This window comes from Lissotriton vulgaris, chromosome 7, assembly GCF_964263255.1.
Source record: "Lissotriton vulgaris chromosome 7, aLisVul1.2, whole genome shotgun sequence".
Lineage (NCBI taxonomy): Eukaryota > Metazoa > Chordata > Amphibia > Caudata > Salamandridae > Lissotriton > Lissotriton vulgaris.
The window spans coordinates 607,106,005-607,133,700 of record NC_141695.1 but is presented as its reverse complement, the minus strand read 5'-3'; the positions used below and the strand labels follow the sequence as shown (position 1 = coordinate 607,133,700).

General features: G+C 46.2%; 2 protein-coding genes across 4 annotated transcripts in view; one reads left to right on the top strand and one right to left on the bottom strand.

Annotated features, from left to right (window-relative positions):
• The window catches only part of LOC147702111 (uncharacterized), a 114,652-nt gene extending 95,871 nt beyond the window's left edge, over nt 1-18,781 (top strand). Inside the window, exons 1-2 of one of the 2 annotated variants that reach the window (XR_015297505.1) lie at nt 13,829-14,102; nt 17,729-18,781. Coding sequence is in view for 1 of the 2 variants with exons in the window: in XM_086930747.1 (XP_086786873.1) it covers nt 17,729-17,939 (211 nt within the window). In the remaining variant the exon portion in view is untranslated. Of the gene's footprint in view, nt 1-13,828; nt 14,103-17,728 lie in introns of those variants that run through there. The other variant, XM_086930747.1, reaches the window with a different exon arrangement.
• Nucleotides 1-27,696, bottom strand: part of RECQL5 (RecQ like helicase 5) — a 769,601-nt gene that overhangs the window by 431,881 nt on the left and 310,024 nt on the right. The window lies entirely within an intron of this gene.

Genomic DNA, 27,696 nt, shown 5'->3' with positions numbered 1-27,696 from the left:
TCTGCACTCTTTATGAGTTCAGAGTTCGAGACACAGCACAAGTGACTCAATAAGCAAACTATAAGTTGCACAAATACAATTCTGCCCTAGGGGCCTCACGAACCTAATACTAAGTAAGTAGTATAAGAATCAATTCAGAACAGATAAATAGGCCTAGGGCCTAGGGCATCGCTGGGACTACACAGAACAACCACAGGTTAGGAAGTAGGAGTCTCACAGGATGCGTGTGCAGTGTCTAAACACACACGCGAGTTCTCATAGACTTTCAATGGGAACATAAAAGTTAGAAACTAGTTGATTCCGGACAGTCCGGGTGGGCTTGGGGGAAACCCAGTTAAAACAGGACACTTGGATAGTTATTACCCACGGGAGCACCGGAGTACTCAAGTTACCTCACCCAGGGAAGCCGGGTGCATAGGTGTGAAGTTGTGTCGGGTTTCGTCGTCGATTCCTATGGAGAACTGCAAGAGGATGCTGCAGGCGACCAGGAGGTAGATGTCCGGATGGATCCAAAGGTGGATCGGAGAAGTGAAGAACCTGAAAGCAGAGGGGACAGAGTCTGGGTCACTAGCCAGGAACCAGGAAGGAACCAGGCGATGTCGAGCTGCAAACAGGTGAAGAAGTGAAGCTAGTCTCTGCAGCCACGTGGACCAGGAAGTGTCGACGACGACCAGGAGCTGGATATGGACTGTCCCACAAAGGCTCTCGCTGTTGGCGGTGTCGGCTTCCGGATTGGAGTCAACAAGCCCTGGCAAAGGCAACCCACTCAGGAAGTGACGATCGGCTTCTTGTACAGACCAGCAATGTCTGTGGAGCTTCCCCTTTACAGGAAAGCAAGAGCAAGCCCAGAGCAACCAGGCAAGCAGCGTTGTTTCAAAATGGAGTCTTCAAGATGGCCACTAGCCCGCGGGCTAGCAACCGCGAAGATGCGTCGAGAGGAAATGCAAGAGCAGGCCCCACGCGACAATGCCATTTATTTATGTTACAAAAAAAACATAAATAAAAATAATGTCAAGAGCAATGCCAATAGCTCTAACTTTAACAAAGGCAAAACCATTGCATTGTAAATGCTTGTTGTATCAGCTTCCAATTACGATAACACACGGCCAATTGGCCCACAACCCTGAGGTCGGGCGGCATTAATCATTAGTCTGCTAGATGCATCCAGGCTTACAAGCGAATGCAACCCTATAACAGGAAGTTCTCGTGTCCGCATTTCTATTTCTCCCCTCCCCCCGCCCCCCAACATGTAAACAATAATGAGCCCCAGGAATCAACATCAAATTATCAGTACAACTCCTGCGTAGCATTCCTTACCCTGTCTCCCTCTCCCTTCGTTCCCCTCCCCTCCTATAGTAGGCAGCAGTCTTGTGGCGCTGAGTGTAATGCATAGCGGTACCAAGCTAAAAGTGGGCGACTTCGTGAATATAAAGAGTAGACAAAGGGCCTGCATTTCACAGTGGTCCTAGTCGTATATTGCGCCCCTTTGATCATTCAATTCCACTAGTGAACCCCCCTTCCCCCTGCCCACACATTACTCCGGTACTTTACAGCCAGCTGCCAACAGTCATAGCATTCAATCCAGTCCTTCCCTTCTGCACCCCGTTCGATAAGTGCTACGCAAAACCATCCATTCCCATCTTCCCTTGTCTCGCCCCCCACCCACCACATGTCAGTGTGCCCTCCGCTACCCTCCCTAATGAGCTATCAATCATCCCGTGCATTCATTCAGGTGCCAAACTCCCGCTTGATTGCTGTTGTTTTTCCTATCACACTTAAAAAGCTTTGGAATCTACTGAAGATTGACAAAGTCGGGAGCAGAGCTCTGGCTATGCGTTGCGAGGCGCAGAAACAAAGGAACGTACGTCAACATGCAGGAGTGGCGCTTATATCCACCTCCGCGCTGCCACTTATGGGGCAGGATGGAGTCAACGTGGACCCGTCCAACACAACCTATTGGCTCGCAGGAGCACTGCTACAAAATTCTATGGTTCCAATATGGCACCAGGGGGATATGCTAAAGGGAGTAATCTGCTGCTAGAATTTTCCATCAGAAATTTACCAATGCACTTCACTCAGTTTTGAGAGTAAATGCACTTTAGCTATACGAAGATTGAGGCAGTGTGCCAATGTGCTTTAGTTAAGAAATAGAGAAACCTCAGAGCTGCGCGCTTTAAAGGTCTCAGTCACTGTAACATTGGGCCAGAGGTACCGATTATTTTATTTCTACAACATCCAAAGTCTCAAACACGTGCTAGAAGAATAGCTGTGGATCAGGCAGTTTGCGGTTGTGAGAAAAGAAAAAGCTTTATATTCTGCTCGAGACACTATACCTAGGCACCCTGCAAACTTCTCTCTCACTATTTGCAGCCCTCAGCCCAAATCCTGTGGGTTAACCTAATTTGCTGAACAGGTCTGCACCAACAGAGCGTAGATGTACAAGTGGGGTGCACAGAAAATGGGGTTCGATAGCCACTTGAAGATTTTCTTCAGAATCATTAGTGTGTTGAAGCAGACAGAGATCACAGCCTTGACTTGGGCGGTCATGTCCAGTTTGTGGTCTATGATGAGTGAGGTTTCTCGCTTGCGAGCAGAGTGTGGGTCCAAGGCCTTTTGCCCATCAGGTGGAGTGCCAAAGCGAGACATTCTTCCCGAAGACTACTACCTTGGTCTTGTCAGATTTGAGGCTACTGGATTTTATCCAGTTGGCCACTTTCGTCATGTATGTAGTGACCTTGTTCCAAGTGTTGGGTGTTTTGACCGAGAGGAACAGTATCAGTTGCATGCTGTCGGTGTAAGTGAGGATGTTAATGTTGCGTGCTCGTATGATGTCGGCCAGCAGGGTCAGGTAATTGTTGAAGAGTGTTGTGCTGAGCGAGGATCCCTGTGGGGTTCAACCATTAAGTTCCTGTGCTTCAGAGGTGTAAAGGGGCATGTTGACAGTCTGGGTTCTTACGGTGAGGAAGGAGCAGATCCATTCGAGGGCGAGTTCCCGGATGCCTGCTTCGTGAAGTAGTTGAATTAGGATGGAATGGGAGATTGCATTGAAGATGGTTATAGGTCTAGAATGGCAGTTTCCGTGCTGTGGTTCTCCTGATTGTGTGGTGTTGAGAAGCTGGTGTTTGGTGAGGTGGTAGGAGAGTTGCATTTTGATGGCTTTTCCCAGGACTTTGGCAGGGAAGAGAAGGAGAGATATTGTTCTGTAATTGACGAGTTTGTTCTGGTCAAGGGAGGGTTTCTTTCGGAGGGCACTGATGGCTGTGTGTTACCATGGCTCTAAGTAGGTGGCTGTACTGATGGAGGTATTAAGAATAGGGGAGTGGGTCTCGTGATAGGGATTGCTCCTTTGTCAAAGGTATGGTGGGGGCAAGGGTCTGTTTGGGTCTTAGAGTGTGGTCTTCAAGATTGTTGGGGTTTACTCTGAGCTAATGGGTTCCCATGTGGTGATTGTGTTGACTTAGTTTGTCCCTGGGAGACTTCTGGAGAGGGCCAGGGGGTCCAGTTTGGGGGAGGCGGGGTAAGGGGGGCAATTGCTGTATATGGCTAAAATTTTGACGCAAAAGATGTTTGAGAGATCGCTGCACAGCTGTTGTGATAGGTTGATGTTTCCTGTTACAGTGGGTGTGTTGAAGCCCTTGATGATTGAGGAGATGTATTTGCTGCAGTGGGATCTGGGGTTAAGTGGCTCGACTAGGGATTTCCTCTTGGTTTCTCGGATGAGCAGGTGGGACCTCCTCTGGGCAGCTTTGAAGGTAGCTTTTTTTTGTGTGTTGGTATCTCTAGGACTCAGGTCCACTAGTAGTGGCCAACTACTTAAGTCTGAGCATAACAAGGATACAGTATGCAATGAACTGCAGAAGCCTCTGGTGGAGATTGTGAAGCTGCACTGCTACACATGCCTGTAAGAGGGGTTGAGAAAAATGTACTTTACCAGGTGGTTCCATGAGAAAGTGTACAATGAGCGCCCACAAAATATGTGGCATTCCTTTCCAGCAGCAGTAACAACAGGACCAGGTAAGGTGCATCTGAACATCCAATGCAGGATGAATACCTCCCGGATTTGGGTATGCTATTCCCTGGTTCAGAAGAAAGGGTTTATTGTTTTTCTAGGTTGCCTTCTACAACAAGCATTGGCAATGCCCATAGGTCTCGCTTATGTGAGATCTATGGACTGGTCAATGATTTGTACAGGAGTTGTCAACTAGTCTAATAAAAGGATTATCATCATATACACTATTGCACAATATAATCTAGATATATATTATATAGAATATATGATAGAATTATATTATGATATGATATATATATAATGTATAGTATGGTATGATATTGCCTGTCATTGTATAGTATGGTATGGTATGTCCCGTAGTTGTATACTATGGTATGGAATGGGACGGTACAGTATAGTATTGCCGGTCATTGTATGGTATGGTATGACATGTCCTGTCATTGTATGGTTTGTTGCTGTATAGTATGACATGATATGGACTTACATATAGTATGGTATGGTCTGTCATGAATGTATGTCATTACATCGCATACTAATACCACGCATGCCATTGCAACGCGGGTATTACTACACGTTGTCAATGACAACGACATGCCATTACATCGCAAACTTTTACCACAACTATGCCTTTACCATGCATGCCATTACAAAGCAAAGCCATGCGTGGTAAAGCTATACTCTTGGTTAAAGTTTACAAAGTAAGTAACTACCCTACCCCTAAACAACTCTCCCCCGACCCCCAGTCCTCTCCCTACAATAACACTACACTACCCTGCACGACCCCCCCGACACTACCCTAAAATACTACACTACACTACCCTAAACCCTAATGCACTACACAAACACTACAACACTACCCTAAACCCTAAAACACTACACAAACACTACATCACTACCCTAAACCCTTAAACACTACACAAACACTACATCACTACCCTAAACCCTTAAACACTACATTACCCTAAACCCTAATGCACTACAATACTCAAACACTACCCTAAAACACTACACAAACACAACACTACCCTAAACCCTAAAACACTACACAAACACTACAACACTACCCTAAACCCCAAAACGCTACACAAACATTACACTACCCTAAACCCTAAAACACTACAGACACTACAAAACTACCCTAAACAACTACACAACTCAAACACTACAACACTACCCTAAACCCTAAAACACTGTCACTACCCTAAAGCACTACACAAACACTACAATACTACACTAAATCCTAAAACACTGACACAATCCTAAAACACTACACTACACAACCACCCAAAAAATACACTAAAACGTAATACACAACCCCACACAACACAAACATTACAAGACTACTTTGACTCTACCCTAAACCCTACAAAAGTAACCCCACCCCAAGCGCAAACCCCCTTACCTCTCTTTCCTTGTGGTTTCTCTCCAGTGTCGCCATCTCTGCTCCCTGTTCCTGCTTCCTGCTTTGAGGGGCGGTGCATGTCGTTGTGAGGAAACAGCCTCAGTTTCCTCACAACGACTTGGATAGCCATTACAACGCATGCGTTATAAAAGGGCAAGAGATGTAATGGTATGCGTTGTTACATCGCATGCGTTGTAACGCATGCGATGTAATGGCTATGCGTGGTAAAAACCACATAGTAATGACTGTTTCTCGTCTGTCATTATATAGTATGGCATGCTAAGACTATAGTATGGCCTTTCATTATATAGTATAGTATAGTATGTCATGGCCTGTTATTGTATGGTATGATATGTTGTGGCATGGCCTGTCACTGTACAGTATGGTATGGTCTTTCATTGAACAGTATGGCATGTTACGGCAGTGATTACATATTACAGTATGGTATGGCCTGACATAGTATAGTATGGTAGGGCCTGTCATAGTATAGTATAGTATGGCTTGTAATTTTATAGTATACTAGCTTACCCATTGCGCGTTGCTGGGATCTCAGAAGAAAGGAAATTCAAGGAAACTCGTTATGATAACATTACATTTACATTGTGTCATTGTTATTGAAACTTATTCATTTTATTTTTGAAAACATTTCTAAGTGTGGCTTGAGCAGTGCGTCCCCGATTGGCTTCCAATCTTAATTCTGGTTGCTTGTTCGTTTGAGAAGAATGGGCTTGAGCAGTGCGTACTCGATCGGCTTACAATCTTGATTCTCGTTGCTCGTTCGTTTGAGAATTACGGGCTCGAGCAGTTTGTATTGCTTGTCTGTTTCTGAAGCTCGAAATGCCTTTTTCTTTCGTGCTCCTGATGTAGATTGACCAATCTATTTCCGTTTGTGGGTCATTACTGTCGACTATGCTCGCAAATTTGCCGTCTATTTCAATATTCGAAAGATTATGAGGGCCCTGGGGGGCCGATTTTTTAAAAAACAATTTGACAGAAACCTTTGCGGGAGTGTACTCAACAACTTCCCAAAGTTTCATGGCGATCGGGTGAATGGTGTAGTAATGCATAAAGGACAGACAAACATACTTTCGTTTTTATATATATAGATTATAGTGTGGTTTGTCACTGTATTGTATGGTATGGGATTACGGTCATGGTATGATATTGCCAGTCACCTGGTATGACCTGTCATTTACAGTACGGTATAGTATGGGCTGTTATTGCAAGGTTTGGCCTGGCATTGTACACTACGGTAAGGTATGGTCTGTCATTTTATAGTATGGACTGTGCCATCTTGCGGCTCTGCACAAGCACACAAGTCAATAGTACCGCTGTTCATTTCATGTCTTCGGATTAAGAACAAAGGGTGGAGTTGCTACACGGGGATACACTTGATAGCTGTGTTTTATAGTCAAATGTTTGCAGCAGGCGTTCTGGTCAGGGAACCGTCTCGCGCTCTTACTAAGGGCCAGGTTCTTGTTTGGAAATGTGCCAAACTAAAACACCGCTGGTTTATCATTCAGGACCAAAGGTAAAAGAAATGCATGCGACCACACCCTGCTCAAAAAATAACAAAGTGCTATTTATAAAGCATGGGTTGACACATTTGTCTGGCTTCACGACACTTTACGTCAATGATGTTACTGACACCCAGATTAGTGTTCCTCCTATTATGCTCTGAGAGGATGAAAAGCTGTGTCACCACTGTTGTGATCTAACCACCAGGTAACACATGTATCCCAGCAATCAATAGTTATCTCAAGAAACTATTTTTAATTGCTTATTGTTTCTAGAAGAAACTAGAGAGGGGCTTTCCGCTTTCCCATTAGTGGGCTTCATTGCCACTTTTGATTTCTCCATTTTCATTAGTGAGCGTGTGTCTGCGCATGCCAGCTTCCTTTCGTCTTAGTGTTTTTGTTTTCATCCCTGGAGCATGCATGGACTAAGTACTGATTGATTTTTTAATAATGTTCTTCCGTGTTGCTTGCACCCAGTTGTGTTTTTTAAGTATGTATTGTTTATCAGTATGTTCTTTTTACACACTTTGCTTTTATGCCCTTTCATTTTTGCTTTTTCATCTTGGCCCGCCGCTCTTGTTGTTTGCTTTCCAGATTTTTCAAAACTTCACTTTCATGTAAGCCGCTTTGCTACAACCAGTCTTGTCCAAGCCACAAAAGCAAATATCATTTATTACATTTTATTAAAATGACATGCTGCAGCATTCGCTAAGGGTGCATTTCTTTATGAAAAGTCCTCATTTTGTAAGCATTCTGTGTAATGCTGCCTTCCTTCCCAATTTGGGAAAGCGAACATAAGTTACATGTTTCTAAATTGTACCAACTGGTGATATCAGCACATTCCTGCATGTGTAACACACCATACCATACTCATACCATAAAATACTACACAATAACAGGCCACTTTACAACAACAGACCATAACATATCATTATTATACATTACCAAACCATACCATACTACACCATACCAGGTCATACTATACAATGCAATGACAATCCATAACTATACAAGTGTATACCATACAATAATAATAGTCCATACATACTTTTCTGTGCAATGACAAACCGTACCATATAATACTATCCATTCAAGTCACCCTCACCTCCCTTTCCCTCTACCCACCCTGAACCATAGTCACCCTCACCTTCCTTTACTTCTACCTGCCCCTGAACCCTAAAGCCACCCTTACCTTCCTTTACCTTTAAACATCCCAAAACCCTAAAATCACATTTAAAAAAACCTAGAAAGTATGTTATTTAAAAAATACGTACCTGCGTTGTAAAGTTACAAATACTTATATGTGGGGCACTTGACTGCTTGGTAAAGGCCCGGCATGGTAAAGGCTATGGGGTAAAGGAGGTTTCCCCCTCAGGCAGGACACAAATGTTTTGGAGGCACAGTTGTTTTATACCAGCAGGTCACCTTCACCACTTTGACAGTTAAACCCCACACTCTATAATTTAGATCTCATCTGAGACAGCGACAGTTTGCTCCCACCTTTGCTTCCTACAGTTTAGGTCTCACCTGAGACATTACATGTGCGATCACTTGCAACACATTCTGTTTACTTAGGGGGGTTTAGACTCGCCCATTGCTTACCATATGTTGGTTTCATAGTCAGTCATTTTCTAGCTTCTCTTCGGTCAGCAAGTATTGGCTTTACTTCCCCTTTCTGTGGTTTTGCCTACCCTGGAGAATGGCCAAAGTACTGCTTCCCTTGCCCTGCATCCTCACACTGCTCGCTGCTTTCAGGGGTACTTTTTAGGTCGATCCTGAGCCAGTGTGCATGCGCTGCTCTGCGAGGCTGCTTGGAATCAATCAAAACTTTTCTGTGTGGGTCTGACTACCCCCAAGCATTTGGTTGGCTGTTGCCTGTGTCAATTTGAAATAGAAGGCTGCAAATGGCTGAAAGCGGACGTATGACCCACCTTTTTAGCAAATTTTCACTCCCACAGCATTTTGCTTGCGGAAGCGAGCAGCGGCTCTCAGGGCAGCAGCTGCATTGCCTCCTTGTCTCTCCCACTACTCCTATGGAGCAGTTTATTAAACCTTATGCTCCGCAGCCCTGATGTTTGCTATATTTAGGGCTTGCAGATGGACACATTCCTTGCAGCGCGCACCACTCGCGGGCACCCTTACAGCGTGCCCAAATCGCACACCACTCGCAGGTCGTGGGACACTCACGGGATGCTAAGTAAACAGTACCCACGTGCACAGTAAGGCAAATCACAGGCTTAACCCAGATGCGTGTAATAGTCCGAGATGGGATCAGCAAATTAATGTACGGGGCAGTAGCCATTCACAAAAACAACTAGCAGTGCAGAGAGCAGCCCAAAATTAACAAGCAGAATCTCAAGATATTCCGTAGCATTACGGACCAGGATCTCAAGCAGACGGGTACACAAAGGCAAAACCCAATGTACAATCTTGTTGGGGTCACACAGGAGGACTGGTGCCAAAGTGCGGGGCACAGAAGTTGCCAATGAAAAGGCAGGCCAGGGGTCCTGACCATTGTGAATTCGTATGATGAATCCAAATGAAAGGGCAGTGCCTAGTACCAGATTACGTGTGCTGCTTACGAGGAGGACGAGACGCGGAGGATGTGGCCGTAGGTCATTCGAAGCCCCAACAGAGCCAAAGAAGGAAACTGCTATTAAACAACTGAATAAACAGCAGACTTCATGCGACGCGGCTTGCTGCCGCTCGAGCAGCTACCACAGATGCCGCGAATTCCACCTCTGCACCCTGACCACAAGCTTGCAGCAACAAGGCCGATTAGCAGCACTCCTCCCAAGGCACTCCTGCAATGGAGTCTTGTTTTGACTAGTAAAGCAAAGCTGTCAGGATAAGGACATCTGCGCAGAGATTACAGAACACGCACCACCCTAGGGATTAGACTTCTTTACCGGTGTTTTCTGGTTTTCATGCCAGATAAAACACTTTGTTTTCATGGAAATCTCGGACAGACCAAACAACTCTGAAGGCAGTAACTAAAGGAGCAGCCTTAGTTCAGTGAGTCACGGCCCTTCTCTTCTTTCAGCCACTGTAAATCTGCACACTGTAGTGTGCACTCGCAAGGGTAGGCGGGAATTCTGCTCCCTATCTCCATGCAGCTAGTTTATCGGCTAGCCTTTGAAAGCAGCACACGCTTCCATTAATATGCCGATCTAAAGCGAAGTATGACTTTGTCTTCTATCAACTGCACTGTCCACGCATCAGGCAACATGAAACGCGGGGCAAAAGTACAGCTGGGTAGGCTAAAGAGATTTCAAATGCAGTATAAGCCTTAGCATCTCACTGAGGCGAGGTGGACCTGTGCTGCAGCTACCCTGGTTCAAACGGGCGAAGCATGGCTATATGCTACTGCTCTTACACCCAAAGCATGGCACAGCCAAATGTCAGACGTAGAGAGGGACTTAGGTCAGGACCTAGTGGCTTAGTCTGCAACAAGCAACAAAACAGTTCAATTTGATCAATTTACCCTACTCTGCTGAGTACTGTGAATGCAGACTGGGATGGGGATACTGTTCTAGGTTGGGTTCCTTTCCTATATGGTAGCCCTTTTATGCCTGAATCACATACTTCAATGTCCTAATACTAGACTGGGTTAAGACTCAAGAATGCATACTTGTCTCCAGAGTGTTTAATGTCCACAAGACATTTTTATGGTAATTCTTTTTTTAATTGGGCCATTCAGTTGTACATAATATCTTCTTGGTTATATACAAAGTAACACAAATATTTATAATACTTTTTTAATATAACTTTTCAACATGCTGCACAGCTGCCACAATGCTCTATAACATAGCTTAAAAACATTGGCAAAGCCGAGAACTCTACCTGAACACTTACAAGGACCCAAAGGCGAGACCTATTGGCTATGCCAATGCTCGTTTTTCCTTTTACTAGTACCCCCTTCCCTTCCACATTGTTGCTTACCTTGCAGACCTCCTACGGCATCCTTGCTTGTCTGGTTCACCCCTCCCCTGTTGTTGCTTTCCCCATCCACACAAACTCCTTCCCTCTTCCTTGCTTGCCCCAAACTGTCAGACTAGAAAAAAAAATCACCCAAAAGTTCCATCAATGGGTGTCAAGATGGTACAAAGATGCAAACAGCAGGGCACTGCCTGCTCTGGGTGGCCTTTTTGGAGCGGCCTACATGCAGGGCCAAAATGAAAAACTCTGCTTAGTCGTAAAATAATTAAAATTTTTGTTGTTAAGGCAGACAATAATCCCACACTAAGAAAACGGTTAATTGCCCATCGTGGTTAGAGCAGGCTGCGTCATTTTTTAGGTCTCGCCTGTCGAAAGCAGCACATGCGCCACTCTCGCCATGGAGAGAACCTTTTGGAATCAATTCTCCCCAATGCTTGCATGCACGCGTCTGCATGGACAAATATGGCTGCTCTCACCATCTGTCCAATGAAGACCGCATGCGCGTGGCCATATGGACTGTGGACAGTCCGATGTCATCTTGTCTAAATAGCGCGTTCACCACGCTGCTGCGCTCACTCCCTCCCGCCCACCCGAGCTCTGCTGCCTCCCAGGCTTGGTAGACTGCTTGCTCGCGACACGCACAGGATGTGCCTTCAGTTACCCTTTCAAGGGTTTGCACCGATTTGCCTCACTTTGCACAACCCTTTGCAAATCTGGCACTTATTGTACGAAGTATGCGGCACCTTTGAAACAATATGCTGCACCTTTTGAACCTGCGGCAAAGCGGACCCGAAGACTCTGTGAACTGTACACAAGGGGTTGCATGGGGCATTGAAAGCTCAATATAAATATACATAACATGATAACGGTATTTGGCCGCTTGATTTCGAGATAGGAATGCATAAATGGAATTTTAAGATTCCAGCCCCCCCTTGGCGTGGCTGCGGGGTCTGTCAGAGGAGGGGCACGTGACCAGCTAAGGGGCACAGCTCGGCCACGAAGGAAACAGCTGCTCTCTGCACGCGCTCACAGTTGGTAGCTGCGTGTGTGGAGGGTGGTGGGAGCGCGTGGAACACCTCGGCGCAGCAGAAGCGCAGTGAGTGACCGGGGCATGTTCCTGGCATGCGTTGTATTTTGCTGGTACACTGAGAGGGAGACTGGGCACGAATGATTGTAACGGGGGTCACTGGCACCAACTGAAGTTATTCATTTCTTAAGCAGTGTTTCTAGTAAAAATGTTTAATCCTACTTGGTCACAGTCTGTAATGTGAAGTCCCATTAAGCTATTGTGGTTATGTCTTGTATTACATTATATTATGTTTTTACTATATTGCTCGGTGTTCCCCTTGTAAGGCTTATCTGAACTGGGCACAAGCGTATGGTCATTATTTTGAACGTAATCCGTTGTCTCACTCAGCAGTATGTTAGCATTTTTTCCCCTGAGCGAGCAGAGAGTAAAGTTAACTGTATCCCATGCATCTCGCAGGTAAACGGATATAAAACTAGCACGCGACCAGAAGTTTTAAAGAGCACTGTGACGTAGCAAGCATGTAATGGGCTCATGCGCAAGCAAAGCCAATGCCGTCCTTACTGCTGGACGGTTAGAAGAATACAACAATAAAATCGGGGTCAGTAGGCCCCAAGTGCTACTGCATCAGCTGCCTCATTGGTAGCCACGCTCCTCAAAATGCATGCACACAACTTGGTGTATGCAGTGTTCCTCACGCTAAATGCTAAACTATTTCATTTGCTGCTATATTTCATTCTAGTTATGTGTTTCTGCAGACTAATGCTTTGTGTTCAGGAAATGGGTTGTACTTAATGTACGTGTACCTTAGACCTTTCACATACCTGTTCAGAGATCGCACGTTTCTGTTCCATTCATGAGTTGCTCACCCGCTTCAGTCAGTGTTTTTTTAATTCGCTTTCTGGGGTTCGTGATCCACTGGTACCCTTTTCAAATTGGAAATACAAGTCCCAGAATGCATATAGAAACCCTGGACTGGATGTGCTACTCACACATGGAAATGAAACTTGAGATTGCTGTGTTTGTGTTTAAAAAATAAAATAAAAATTAACATTTATTTTTTAGACTTTCTGTATTATTTACATGCATATCCCACACTACAGAAAATGTATGCCCAAGTAAAAGACTCTTGTGTGTGTTCATATTCTAAAGCATCATAGCGAGCAACAAAAGACAACACAAGGCCAGTCCGTACATGTACAGTACCAGTGCTTAATTTGTAACAGAGTAAGGTCAGGGGCCCAAAGTTGTCTCAGGATCCTGCCACTGGTTCTCCCGAAAACACAGCATCAGAAAAATAGTTATTCATTTTGGAAGGGGGTGCCCATTCCAACTTAAACAAGCATTAAAAATGCAATAGTTCTCGGCTTTGATTAAGTTAAAGCCATTTGCTTTGCTATACCATTAGTAAAGCAAATGGCTTTAACTTAATGGAAGGCGAGACCTATCGCATTTTCAATGCTTGTTTCTAACTTTCAGCCATGCTGCACAGCAGGTATTCATTCCGATGTACACCATGGCTAAAGGGACTTGACAAGACCTACTGACGTTGCCAGTGTGCGGTACTTTACATTGTTCATTTTCACAATCAGGCGCGTCACCGCGGACCGGCCTCTCCTTCCAAGCTTCCCGAGTTCCCCTTGTTCTTCGATACTTTACTCTGACGTTGGATAGATTAACGGTTTAGATATTGTGCATCGCATATGCTTAAACGGCTGTATCTTGATTAGATTTTTTAATGTTTACATTTGATATTGGTAAACTAAAATGAATGATCTGAGCGGAGAATCGGGCCGCTGTCACTGCTGCAGCGCCCAGAAGCAAGAAGATGCGCAATCTTAGGTGTACTAAGGTAAACTGGTACACTAAAGCATCCCATACGCTCTTCCCGGACCAATCACGGCTCCCCGGTGCACACAGGCTCAGCTGAGAAGGATGCACTCAGCACACAACCTCGGCGAGCAGCAGAAACGCACGAAAGCTGCGCAGTGCGCAGAGAGAGCGAGAGGGGCATAGAGGGGCAGAGAGAAAGAGAGAGAGCGCTCGGCGAACATCCCAGAATGCCCCGCACGGAACAAAAACAACGGAGCTGCAGCATCAGCAACACTAGACCGAGCGCAGCACGGCGGAGGCAGCAGCACTGCACCTGCTTCGGGTCCTGACCAAGGCGACTGCAGTCGCGGGAGGCCCGTCCGTCAACAGCTGCAGGTGAAAGACGCTCCCCGAGGCTCACGCCAAGCCCGGCTGGATAGGAGCAGGGAGGGCGGAGAAGCGCGGGCAGCCAGGGGGCGAGGGAAGGGCATCCGCCCTGGCCACGAACAGAGGGTTGGGAACTAATCGGGGAAAGGGTGGGATCGAGAGGCCGGTACAGATTCCATAAACGCGCTCATGTTTGAAGTCACAACAAGGCGTTATATGTAAACTGGGGCCACGTCCCTTACGCTCAACTGCAGTCGTGGTAGGGGGTTGCATTTTCTGCCTGTGTCACCATGTATTTATCTTTTTTAGAATATTAATTTGCTGTCTCGGTGTGGCCATGCATTTCTCGTTGCACGGATTTGCGTGTGCAAATCTTCTTTTGTATACGTAGCTGTCTGTAAGTGGCGGTGTCTAAAGAGCAAACATGGCAACATTTTAGACCAGGAAAGTGTAAGATTTAGAAAAAAAAATCGGAGGAATGCATTTTCCCCATTGACTTATGTAGAAGCAGAGGCCGTTTCAGGTGGGGCCGTTAAAATCGAGTTGGGGGACGGAGGGGTGTTGTGTTTAAAAAATGAGGAGTAACGCACCTGAATCGGGTCCGTTGCCATGTATGACAGAGGCTTGCTGGTATATATAGCTTTAGCCAAGTCTGTGTTGCCAAACGTTTGGTGAATTTGTATGTGCACAGGTTTGTGCGACATTAATCATGGCTTTCCCGATTGTGCCAATGTTTTCTTCGTAGCACAGGAAAGGCCATAGGTATTGTTCAGCATTGGGGGATAGGTCAAGAAGCCACATAGATGCCGAGAATGCTGGTCTGCTGGGACCGCTCCTACCTCAGATTGACAAGAACATTACTGTACTGTACTATTTGGTAGCAATTCCATAGGGGCCTGCTGCTGGACACTAAAACTTAATGTAGCACCTAGAAACTTCTATTGTTGCAGAATGTTATAGAGGTGGGCGACTCAAACTGACAGGGAGAGTCGAGCCAATTGTCTGGGCCGGCTCCTAAAGCCTGTGCACGAGCCGCGCCTCGAAAACAGCATCTAAATCATGCAAAAAACATCAGGGGAAAATATGAGCGTCTCTTTAAAATTAAAAAGGGTATTTCATTAACATGCAGAAACGTTTTATCTTAATACATCAAATGCTTTTGTACAGAGCACACCAAAGGTGCTCCGATATGTGATCATAAAAGAGTAGGCGTTGGAAAATACATTATTTGTATAGGATCACACAAGTTGATCATAAGGGGAAGCCAGGACTGGTACCAGGTTTTTTAGTTTCACATTATACAATTCACCTACTAGATGGCAACCTTTTTCTCTCCCTTTTAAAACCAAAAGTTTATGCTAACTTTTTAACTCTTAGCCATGATAGTGTGTGGGGGGGCAAGCAGCAGCCACAATAAAGGTGGGTTTGTTTTGGGCTTGACGGACCAAGAGGACCTTGAGCTGGCAATAGTCAGGCCTCAGGCTCCAACCTTATGCGGCTCGCCCAACTCCAGTAGGTTAGCTGCATGAATGAGATTCAAAACTGTGATATCTCGGAAATTGTACAGGCTAAATTGACGTTTGGAATGGCTGCAGAATCTGGATAACCACCCGCAACCATTGAAACCAGACACCCCTATGCATAGAATGTAAATTTGTGAGATCTCTGGGATTGCATAGGGCACACTACAGGCATGATCGGGTGAAGAAGTGCATAGGCTCACCAGCAATGAAGCAGGAAAGCATTTCTGCATCTGCACATCCTGGTGATGCACAATCTGTAGTTTTTGATCTCAGTTGTTTCTCCGGGCAGCAGCAATGCAGTAATGTCATGGTTCCTGTGCGTTCTAACTTCTTTCTGGTTTCATCTGCACGGATGTTCTAGTAAGTGGGGCCGTGCTGATTGGTCTATGGTCAGCTTCACTCCTTGCAGAGAGACCAGCTGCCCTCGCCAACACTATGGTTATAATGGCAAAGTGTTCTAAGATTCCTGGATTGGCTTTAGCCCGAGGAAGCACAGCCACTTGCAAACAAGGAGCTCCTCGAGGTTCAGGCTGTGTACAAGTAATTGACCTGAATGGCCTTTAAGTATGGAGGTACAGGCACAAAGCATAGGCCACTGAAAATTCTGCTGTGTTCAACATTTGAAATTCTCTCCCATTCAGGGAAAACTTCCCACTTTGTTCAGACTACTCAGGGGCTCCTGGTGCAGGTAGTCACTGATCAGATAACTTGGGAATGGTCAAGGAGTGCTTACATTTTACATGCAGGCCGCCATTGCTACGTAACTGACAGCAAGATGGCAAAGAGGAAGTCGAGAGGCCGGGGATCCTGTTCTAAGCAAATAAAGGGACGTCAACCTTCACCAACCCAACAGGAAGGAGTTCTTGGTCGGGTAGGAGTTCCTGAGCACAGGAACATGCAGGTGGTCATACCCACCCTGGTCATGTCCACCATGGACAAACACTTTCCATGGAGATCGCAGTTTTGCACAGCCACCCATTCTCCCCAAGGGTTGCCCTCCATTAATTCCACCCAGTGACACACTCACAGGCACAATACACACTACGCCCACACCTATCGCCGAGTTAGGATAAGACTGAACGGGCCTTTACTGGAGAGAGCCAAGGGACATTCTACGACCAGGCCTGATCTATGATTATTACCAATCACCTCACAGCCCGGAGAAGGGGGTAGTCACCACCCTCACTCCAGCCGGAGAGACACATAGGATGTGGTCAGTAGGGCCTGGCTCTGCTGGCAAATGACAAGATTAACCTATGGAGAACTTAGTTGACTAAGTTCACTGAAATAAAAGGGTAGCTGAAAAGCATTAACAGGGCAGTGTGGCATAGCTTTTCCAAGCCTTGCAGATAGACTTGACACGTTCTCATGGATATAACGGCATCATCTGCGCAGATTAAATTAAACTGCTGAAAATTTTCCAGATGCAGCCGGACGCCTTGGGAAAGGATCATGAATGATGAATAGTCTGTGAGATTCAGTATCAAATACAGTTAAACGTTTATGCATCTTATGCACATTTTAACACAAATTAAAAAAATGTAGCAAGATTTTTGTTTTCTAGTATATATTGATTTTACTGAGTTTTACGGAACAACGGTAATCTGCTCCTGGGTTGAGTAGCACTTTATAAAAATGTCTATGAATCAATTGCAAAACAAGCCACTATGGTCACGAGGCTATCCAATCAAAAACACACACTAACATTTATATACAACCACATTTTTCTGAGCCACTTTAGCAACACATCTAACATGCTTATAATGCACAAGCAACCGAAGACCAACCTGTTTATGCAACAGCAAACTCAGCAGCGAGCCCTCTTAATACAAACCATGCCACATCCTCTTTACTTCAAATATCAGCCCACCATACTGTGCCCCATCTTTTCAACCAAAACCGGGTATGGGGCTCCCCTCCTAAATGGATTTCTTTTCAGAGGTACACGTACTACAAGATAGCATCGCTCACGATATAAAAGTAAAACTAAAAATGTATATTAGTACCTTCTGAATTTAGCAGGACTCTGCAGTGGCTCTGCTGCGGGATTAGAGGAGGTGGGTTCGTTTTCATACTGCATACCTTCACCCACTCTTACTTTATCTCTTTCAGCATGGGTGCCAACATCCCGCCAGTACCACCCTCTGAGCACAGTCCTTCCCAGGCACTTGAAGACCTGAAAGCACGGCTGCTGGATGATTCTTGGGCTCTAGGAGGGCTGGTGGTGCTTGGGTCCTTCTGCATCCTCGTCATGGCCCTGCTCGCCTTTGCAGCCCTCTTCGGCTGCTGCTCTGGCTCGGAGCGCAAGACAGGGCATCGATAGCCCAGAAGACCGGGTGGACAGACATCAGCAGTTATCAGCACAATGCTCCTCAGTTTGATCGCTTTTCCATGAGAACAATGGATACTGGTCTCTCTTCATGCCAGTTCTTGATGCCAGTCTATGACCCGAGCTGAGTTGTACCATGTGTCTGGATGTGTCTAGGGCCTGCCTGATGTCAGGTTATAGTCAATGGCAAGAAAGCATTAAGCACCAGCTGGGTGGACTTGTGCCAGACAGTATTTCTGGGGACTGCTATCACTCCATTGGCTCACCTGCTTCCCAAGCTACCAGTGCAGACACGTCAGCATTTCTTTTTCCATAGGAGGAAACAAGCGCTTTCAAGAATGATGCAGGATATTAGCTGCCAGGAACCACAGTTTTGAGATCTCATGAGCTGAGAAAACAGTAATCTTGCCTGTTTATTAGCGCCATAAGCCTACCCAACGTGTTGTCTAAGGCCTGAGACAATAATAATATCTGTCTATACCCAAAGTAACCAAGTCTGCCGTCTGAGGCAATATTCCGCTGGCATACCACTAGGGACGACTCTACGGTCTTAGACCTAAGCCCGTACATACATAGTTATACCTGGACAAGTACCGCTGTTTGACGCCTCAGTCTGACACCTTGGTCTGTGGGATCTTAATTACCCGAGGGACGTGAGTGGTCAGTTGATAGTCCTGTTTTCAGAGTCACAAACTTGTGCAGCCTTCATTTACCCGAAAGCTAGCTCTCCTGTCCGAAGCATGAGTGTGTATGCTGTCCGAGGTCTGAGCCTGTGTCCAGTGTGTAACCTGAGTGACCGCTTGCAGGTTTGGGCCTCTAGCACAACCTTGAGACCCAAGGGGAAACAATGCTATCTGAAGCCGGTTCCTTTAAGACACAGTATTACTTCTGGACGCTGAAAGCCCCAAAGTAGCGTCTTCCTTCAGCGAGGTGGCCCAGCAGTCGCTCAATGCTCTGCAATGAGCGGAGTGGGAATGCAGTGATGCTCAGCACTGATCAATCTAAAAGCGAAACTGCAGGACATTTCCTCAAAGGGTGGTGGTACATTGTGGGTGAATTACTTTTCTGGATAGCCCCATGGTCTAAGCAATGGATCACCTAAGTGGACTGTTCAGAGAAGTGTAAAAGATAACAAGAGTCAGCAAATAGAACATGGTTGATGTAGAAAACTTTCAGAACGTTTCCACCATTATACAATGTTATAAATTACCTTTATTAAAATATGTATTTTAGAAGACTAAAGATCATCAAAGTAAAGGTAAAAATGGTTGGGTCCCATCAATTTCTCCTATCTTCGTCAGCCTTTCTAAAAGTCCAAGCTGGATGAGGAAGAGCAGAAAAAGTCAGTAGCGGGGTAAACAGGTGGAGGGCGCTTCAAAACATCTTACCAACAGCCGACTGTACAGGTCTAGTCTTTGTGTGGCATCCTTTACAAATGAATAACCGTTTTTTAAAATAGTACCAAGTTCATGTTTATACCAATGATGGTGAAAACATATCCACGTTCATATGCTACAGCCCCATCACGATCAAAACATAAAAATCGCAGACTGACACGCCTTTGGCAAGCCGGCAACTCCACACCAAGAAATCAACCAGAACATGCAAGACGGAAAGAAAGGGCAACCCTCTATCAACATGGAAACCTTGTTGTAGACAAAATGAAGAGAAACTGCAACGTGACCAGTACCCCTCAGCACAATTTAAACTGCGTCTGGAATCTTAAAGAATATACTTTTGTATTTACTAACAACATTAAATATGTTCCGTTCACAGTTAGCTATTTGCGTTTGCCTCTGTGTAAAGTTCAGCGCATCTCACTGATTTTTGTGAGTAATATCGGATCTGAAAATCACAATTTGATGGTTCAGTGAATTTCTGGGACATTCAGATAACCTTGTTTGCGACACAACAGCAGGACTTTGAGCATGCATCCGTCTCTGGGAAGAACAATAGTTACTTACCTGTAAACAGGTGGTTCTCCAGTATTGGTGTCTTTCATAGATTCACATGCTTGAATCATTCCCCGTCGTCGGAGTAGGAGTCTCACGGTATATAAAAAAAGCAATAAAATGCCATAAAATATATAGCATATTACAGAAATACCAAACCAGGAAGTAAGTAGCCCCAGCTACAGTAGAAAAAATGTCCACTTTCGTGACTATCTAGGTCATTATGTGTTAGTCCAAATTTCAGCCAATCAGGCGACAGCACCCACCAGAATGTTCTCCCCAGAGGCTCAGGCTCTCAGATTTTCCCGCACAGGAGTGAAGTCCCATGCTATCCGAGAGAGTCTCTGGGGGAAGGCGGGCGGGTTGCATGTGAATCTATGAAAGACACCAATACTGGAGAACCACCTGTTTACAGGTAAGTAACTATTGTTCTTCTCCAGTATTAGGGGTGTCTTTCATAGATTCACATGCTTGAATCAGAATAGTAAGCAGTACTCACATTATAACGCTCGTAGACGTCAGAATATCATGTATGCATATAATTAAACATATCTATGTGTACAGTAAAGGAGACATGCACAACAGTAATCACATGTTCTGAGCAAACGTCTAAGAGCAGAAATGAGGAGGTGGAAACAGAGGCTCACCTTATTTGAAAAGATTGCGAAGCACTGCTCTCCCCACCGAAGCATCTGCATCATCTGCCGAGTCCAGACAGTAGTGTCTAGTAAAGGTGTGCCTGCTAGACCACGTGGCAGCTCTGCAGATCTGTCGAAGCGGTACACCAGCAAAAAGGGCAGTGGAAGAGCTAACTGCCCTGGTTGAATGTGCTCTTGGCAAGGCTTGTAAGGGCCTACCAGCCTGTTGGTGACAAAGTCCAATCGTACAGGAAACCCATCTAGCAATGGTCTGTTTTGAAACAGCACAACCCCGGCGCTGCTGGCCGTAGGCCACGAACAGTTGGTCTGTCTTGCGGGTGACCGAAGTTCTGGAGAGATAAAATCGAAGGCATCTTCTAATGTCTAAAGAATGCAGTGCTTTCTCAGCCGTAGACTGTGGGTTAGGAAAGAATGTTTTAAGGACAACGGGTTCATTAAGGTGAAAGTCCAGTGGTACTTTAGGCATGTATGTGGGATTAGTGCGCAATACCACTGAGTCCGTGGTGAATTGAAGAAAAGGTGCCCTAGATGTAAATGCCTGAATATCGCTGACCCTCCTAGCAGATGTCAAAGCCAGGAGCAACGATACTTTCCATGTCAGAAATTTCAGGTCCACCTTATGAATCGGCTCAAAGGGGTGTCGCATGAGCTGGGAAAGGACGATGTTCAGATGCCATGCCGGAGGAGGTTTTCGGATTGGCGGAAACATGCGAAACAAGCCTTTGAAAAATTGTTGGATGATCCGTACAGAGAACAGAGAGTTTGATCCATCTTGGCGAAACCTAGAGATGGCTGCTAGGAAGACCTTAAGAGTAGAGTGCGCCAAACCCAGTCTGGCTAGATGCAGAAAGAAAGGAAGGATTTGTTCTGGTGTTGCTTGAATGGGATGTAAGTCATTAGCTTGGCACCATGTACAAAACCTTTTCCACTTAAGTTTGTATGTCTTGACCGTGGATGGAGCCCTGGCTTTTGCAAGCACCTCCTGACAATCTTGTGGAATATTTAGGTGTGCAAATTCCATGTGTTGAGGAGCCAAGCTGACAATTTCAGCGAGTTCGGGTCCGGATGGTATACCCTGCCTTGCTGGGTGGAAAGAAGCTGCGGAATGCGTGGTAGTGGAACAGGGTTGCATTCCGAGAGAAGGAGTAGGTCGGGGAACCAGTATTGTCTGGGCCATCGAGGAGCAATTAGGATCAACCGGCATGGCTGTTTCTTCATTTTCCTGATAACTTTCGGGATCAGAGGTATCGGTGGGAAGGCGTACGCGAAGATTCGATTCCAGTTCAGCGAAAGGGCATCCCCGCACGAGTCCTTGTGGGGAACCCAGCTTGCAAAGAATGGGCATTTCCGGTTCTGGAAGGTTGCAAACAAGTCCAAGTCCGGATGCCCCCACATCTGAAAGATGCGACGCAGAGATGGGAGATGGAGTTCCCACTCGTGAGTGCAGCCCCCGGACCTGCTGAGAGAGTCCGCCAATACATTTGCGATCCCCGGAACGTGGATCGCTGACAGATGAATATCGTGAGTCAAGGCCCAACTCCATATTTCTTGTGCTTGTTGAGATAGTCGGACTGATCTGGTCCCGCCCTGTTTGTTTAGATAATACATGCAGGTGGTGTTGTCTGTCCGTATCAAGACTGTGGCACCTTGCAGAGTCGCTTGAAAGGACTTCAGGGCTAAAAATATGGCGTGTAACTCTAACCGGTTGATGTGCCATTTCATTTGGACCTGGTTCCACTTCCCGCTGACCGTCATGCCTTGGAGATGTGCACCCCAGCCTGTCATGGATGCATCGGTCGTCACTATGAACCTGGGAACTTCCGTTAGCATGGAGCATCCCACTTGTAGGTTGGATCGGTGGGTCCACCATGCGATTGCTTGTCGCATGCGAGGTGTAATGTGGAGGATATCTTCGAAAGATCCTGTGGCTTGGATCCATTGGCGGCTGAGTTCCTCCTGTAAGGGTCTCATCCGAAGACGGCAGTTGGGAGTGAGCAGAATGCAGGAAGAAAGCATTCCGAGGAATGACTTGAATATGCGTACTGAAACGCACTTTCTTAGTGACAATGTCATCGCAAATCTTTGAATTTTGACTTGTCTTTCTTCTGAAATGAATACTAGGGCAAGGTTGGTGTCCAGTGTCGCTCCTAAGAAGTCCTTTCTCGTTGTAGGTGTGAGGCGAGACTTCTCGAAGTTGATTGAGAAACCTAGGTTCTGCATTACCGACAAAGTTTTTTGGACGTGATCTTGAGCCGTGTCGAAAGAACTGGCCTTGATAAGGCAGTCGTCCAGGTATGGATAAATTTGGATCGATTGCAACCGCAGATGGGCCGCCACTGGGGCCAGCATCTTCGTAAACACTCTGGGGGCTGAACGTAGGCCAAATGGGAGGACCTTGAACTGGAAGTCCCTGCCAGCCACTCTGAACCTGAGAAACTTCCGATGCCGTGGGAAAATCGGTACGTGGAAGTATGCATCTTGAAGGTCGAGTGTTGCCAAAAACTCTCCCGTCGAAAGAAATTGGAGGATCTCCTGAAGTGTTAGCATCCTGAATGTGAGTTTCTTCAGAAACTTGTTTAATGCTCGCAAGTCGAGGATGGGGCGCCAATCTCCTGACTTCTTGCGAACAAGGAAAAATCTTGAGTAAAAGCCTCGTCCCCTCTGATGATGAGGCACTCTTTCGATTGCCCCTTTCCGGATCATGGTGTTGATCTGGACGAATAGCTCCTTGAGGTGCGCCGGATCGGGTCCTTTTGGGGGGCAATTTGGGGGGATTTTTACGAATTCTAAAATGTGTCCTCTGGCTACTACATCCAGGACCCATTTGTCTGTAGTAATTTCGGACCAATTTAAGTAATGCTGGGATATTTGACCTCCAATTTGGTTCGGGTTGGCACAGAGTGACGGCAGGATGCGTTCCTCATTTTTTGTTGTCTCTTCCTCGATAATTAGATTTTCCTCGAGGTTGAGAGTAATTTCCTCTCTTCTGTCCATAGGTTTGTTGCCGGTAAGGCTGAAATCTTTGGTTTCCCTGGGTGGAGGGATAAGAGCGTTGTTGGGCGTATCCTCCTCTATTATTGAAATTGCCCCTTCCTCTTGTGCCACGAAAGGAAGATTTCCGGTACTGAAGGGTACCCAGTGAACGCGCTGTTTCCGTGTCTTTCTTTATTGCCTCCAGGGCCTCATCAACATGCTTGCCGAATAGTGACTCTCCATCAAAAGGCATGTCAATGATTCTGTTTTGAACCTCCTGCCTAAAGGAGGTTGCTCGTAACCATCCTTGCCGTCTTAAAACAGTTGCACCCGCAAGCTGTCGAAAGGCAGTGGCAGCAACGTCCACAGCAGCGTCAATCATCTCCGAGGAGACACACTCTCCTTCCTGAAGGATTTTCTTGGCCTCAGTGCGATCAGGCTCGGGGAGCTTGTCTACGTATGGTGAGATGTCTGACCACATCTGTCTATCATATCTCCCTAAAATGGCGAGGGAGTTTGCGGCTCTGATGGTTGTGGCTGCAATGGTAGAAACCTTCTTGCCAATGGAATCAAGGCGTCTCCCATCCTTGTCTGGAGGGACAGAGACCTGAGACGTAGGGTTGGAAGATCTCTTCTGCGCTGCCTGTGCCACCACAGAATCGGCTTTAGCTTGCCCGACAAGGCATGCTGGAGAAGTAGCAGGCGCCCTATATTTCTTATCTACTCGAGGGAGCACTGCTGGTAAGGAATTCGGCTTGGCCATGATCTTAAGGCCCTCCTTCCAGATGAAATCTATAATCGGAATGGTCCAACTCTGCTTATGAGGGGTAGATTTAAAATCATACAAAAAGCAGTCTTCTTGTTTAGCTTCCATGGTTATTAGAAACCTCCTAGTCGCTCTTTCCATGATCCTGTGAAATGAGGCAATGTCCACGGGTGGTGACTCAGAGGCAGTAGGCTCCGCCGGAGAGGGTGTGTTCACGTTGTAATCCTCATACTCCGACGATTCAGAAGCTTCATTCAGCTCTCCTTCTTCCTGATCATCCTGTTCCGAAAGCTCCTCTTCTCGTGGCTGAGGAGATGAAATCGGTGACGTATGCAACGTTGAGCGACTGTCCTCCAACGCATTAGAAGCCCTTGGTCTAGTACGCGGAGAGAGGGAAGGCCTTCCCTGTGGCAAAGGTGTAGACATCACTGAGTCACCAGACTCAGAAGGCGGGAAACGTCTATAATAGTCACTGAGCATGTACTGTAAGTTGCGGAATAGCTCCTCAGGCAGTTGCCTATCAGTGTCAGGTCTTTCAGCACGCGGAGCAGGCTGAACGTCCTCCATGTCATCCTCAACATCCTCCTGAACTTTAATATGGAGTTCGGATGGACTTCTAGCTGGCCCAAAGTTTTCGCCCTCATAGTATTCTTCTTCATCGGAATCCAAGAGCTTGTCAGGCACCACGATGGTAGTAGAAATAGAGTCCACAGCAGCTCTCTTTTTTAATAAAGTAGCCGTGGTCGCAGGAGATGGCAATGGAATCCCTGCTGTTTGTGCGGACCAAACCTGCAAAGTAGTGCAGCTTGAAAGAGGCGGCGTGAACGGGACGCCTGCATGCTGCTGACAGTGCTGTCCCGCCGACGGAATCGTCGTCGACGGGGTCGTCGACGGGGTCGTAGACAGTAGCTTTGTCGACGAGTGCTTTGCCGTCGACGATGATCTTTTCGTCGACGAGGTCGTCGACGGTGGTGTCGTCGTCGAGGCCGTCGACAGTGGTGTCGTCGTCGAGGCCGTCGACGGTAGTGTCGTCGTCGAGGCCGTCGACGGTGGTTTCGTCGTCGAGGCCGTCGACGGTGGTTTCGTCGTCGAGGCCGTCGACGGTATCTTCGTCGTCGATGCCGTTGACGGTGGTTTCGTCGTTGAGGCCGTCGACGGTAGTGTCGTCGTCGAAGGTGGCTTTGCTGTCGACGATGATCTTTTCGCCGACGAGGTCGTCGACGGTGGTGTCGTCGTCGAGGCCGTCGACTGTAGTGTCGTCGCCGAGGCCGTCGACGGTGGTTTTTTCTTAGATGAAGAGGACAAAATCGCCGGCGGCACCTTGGCCATCGTCGTCGGGGCAACTGTCGACGACGAGATAGGCCTAATCTGGACATGAACCAGTGTGGGCGAAGAAGCTGAAGACATGACAAGTGTAGGCTTCGGTGAGGAGAAAGTCATAGTGCAGGTGGTAGAAGTGGCCACATGAGAAGAAACACAGTCCTTCCTTGACGTTGAAATTGTCAATAATGGCAACTGAGGAGGCACAGATTTAGAAGATTGCTTAGGCACTGCCTTAGTACCAGACTTCTTAGAGGGCGTAGAATCCCCTTTGGAAAGTGGGATAACTTTACTTGAAGAACTAGGCCCAGGAGCATCCAGGGAAGATTTAGACTTCTTAACCCCCTTCGCCCTCAGAGATGAAACATCAGTTTCAGCCTTCCTCTTAGTTGATAGAAATGAAGAGCCGGAACCCAAACTTCCTACCTCCGAGATAGGGTCATCCTTGTTCTTTAGTCTATTGAGCCACAATAGAAGGCGCCCTTCTCTGTCCTTGATGGTCTTGGGGGGGAAAGTCCGGCAGATCCTGCACTCCTTTACCACATGATCCGGATAAAGACAATACAAACACTTCTTGTGGGGGTCCTCCTTGAAAAGTCTTGGCTTCCCACAAGAGTCACAGGCTCTAAACAGGGATTTAGATGAAGACATCTGGGAAAGTTGAAGAATTTTAGAGATATAGAAGAAAAAACTGAGCAGAGCTCAGGGAGACTCCCTTCACACAACGTGCGGTAGAAAATCTGAGAGCCTGAGCCTCTGGGGAGAACATTCTGGTGGGTGCTGTCGCCTGATTGGCTGAAATTTGGACTAACACATAATGACCTAGATAGTCACGAAAGTGGACATTTTTTCTACTGTAGCTGGGGCTACTTACTTCCTGGTTTGGTATTTCTGTAATATGCTATATATTTTATGGCATTTTATTGCTTTTTTTATATACCGTGAGACTCCTACTCCGACGACGGGGAATGATTCAAGCATGTGAATCTATGAAAGACACCCCTAATACTGGAGAACATGTCTTATACACAGACACACACGTCTTAAAATGGACAGATAAGACAACTTTAATTATCACCTATTGTGCTAATTGGTTAATGTCTTCTGTTTAGAATACAATGACTTGCGCTTGCCTGAAGATGTGCGTCAAGGTGCTTGTACCTCTCAATGCTTAATTTCTCCTGTACCCACACAAACCTGCTCAAATAAAGGTTTTATTTAAAAAATGCACTACTTTGCTTTAAAGTGCCTTGTTTTGTTTGGGTTAAATTGCCAAATACTTTCAGTCCACAAGTCAGGAAATATCATGAATTAACGGCATCTCTTGTGACTGTATCATAAATACAAGAAAAACATAAGAGCACATTTGCCTTCAAACACTTATGTATCTTAATGGTGCACACTTTGCAATGATGTTTTTTAAAAAACGTAGACAAGTTCATCTTACAGCCTATTTCGGGGCTGTGAGAACCTTAATGGAGAAGCAGTTTGAATGACGCATGGTAGTATATGTGTTGTGTGTGTCATCTCCCTGAACAGATGCATAACTCCACAGACAAGAGGGTCTACCACATGAGTGGAGTTAGAGTTCGGTATTTGATAAGAGGATGAAGGATATAATAGCCACATTCTAATTCTTAAAGAAAAGAAACAGAGTACAGGGGTTTCCATCGTTCATAAGAAAAACATATCTGAAAGACTGAAGGTTCAGGGGTAAGGAGGCAAAGAGGACCATTTTAACTGCTAATAACAACCAGATGGCTCTCGGTCCCTCGTGTTGAACTCTTTCGAAGTCTAGAAGTTTTAACGCCTCGGTCATATTCTCATCCTAGCTCAATCCGCTTCTGCCTGACTCACTCATCTTTGCCTCGTCTACCAGAAACCATGGTGTTCTCTTTAACCAATCCATGAACCTGGATTTGTCCATCACAAGCAGTCATGGCAGCACTATGCCAAGTTTTAACTGCCAATACTAAAGAGTTGGTGTATTAAGCTGGCTCTTTATCTAGTGAATCAAAACGAGGTACACTGTGTAAAGAGTCCAGCCAACCCTTATTGGTTTACAGAGGCAAAAAGGATAA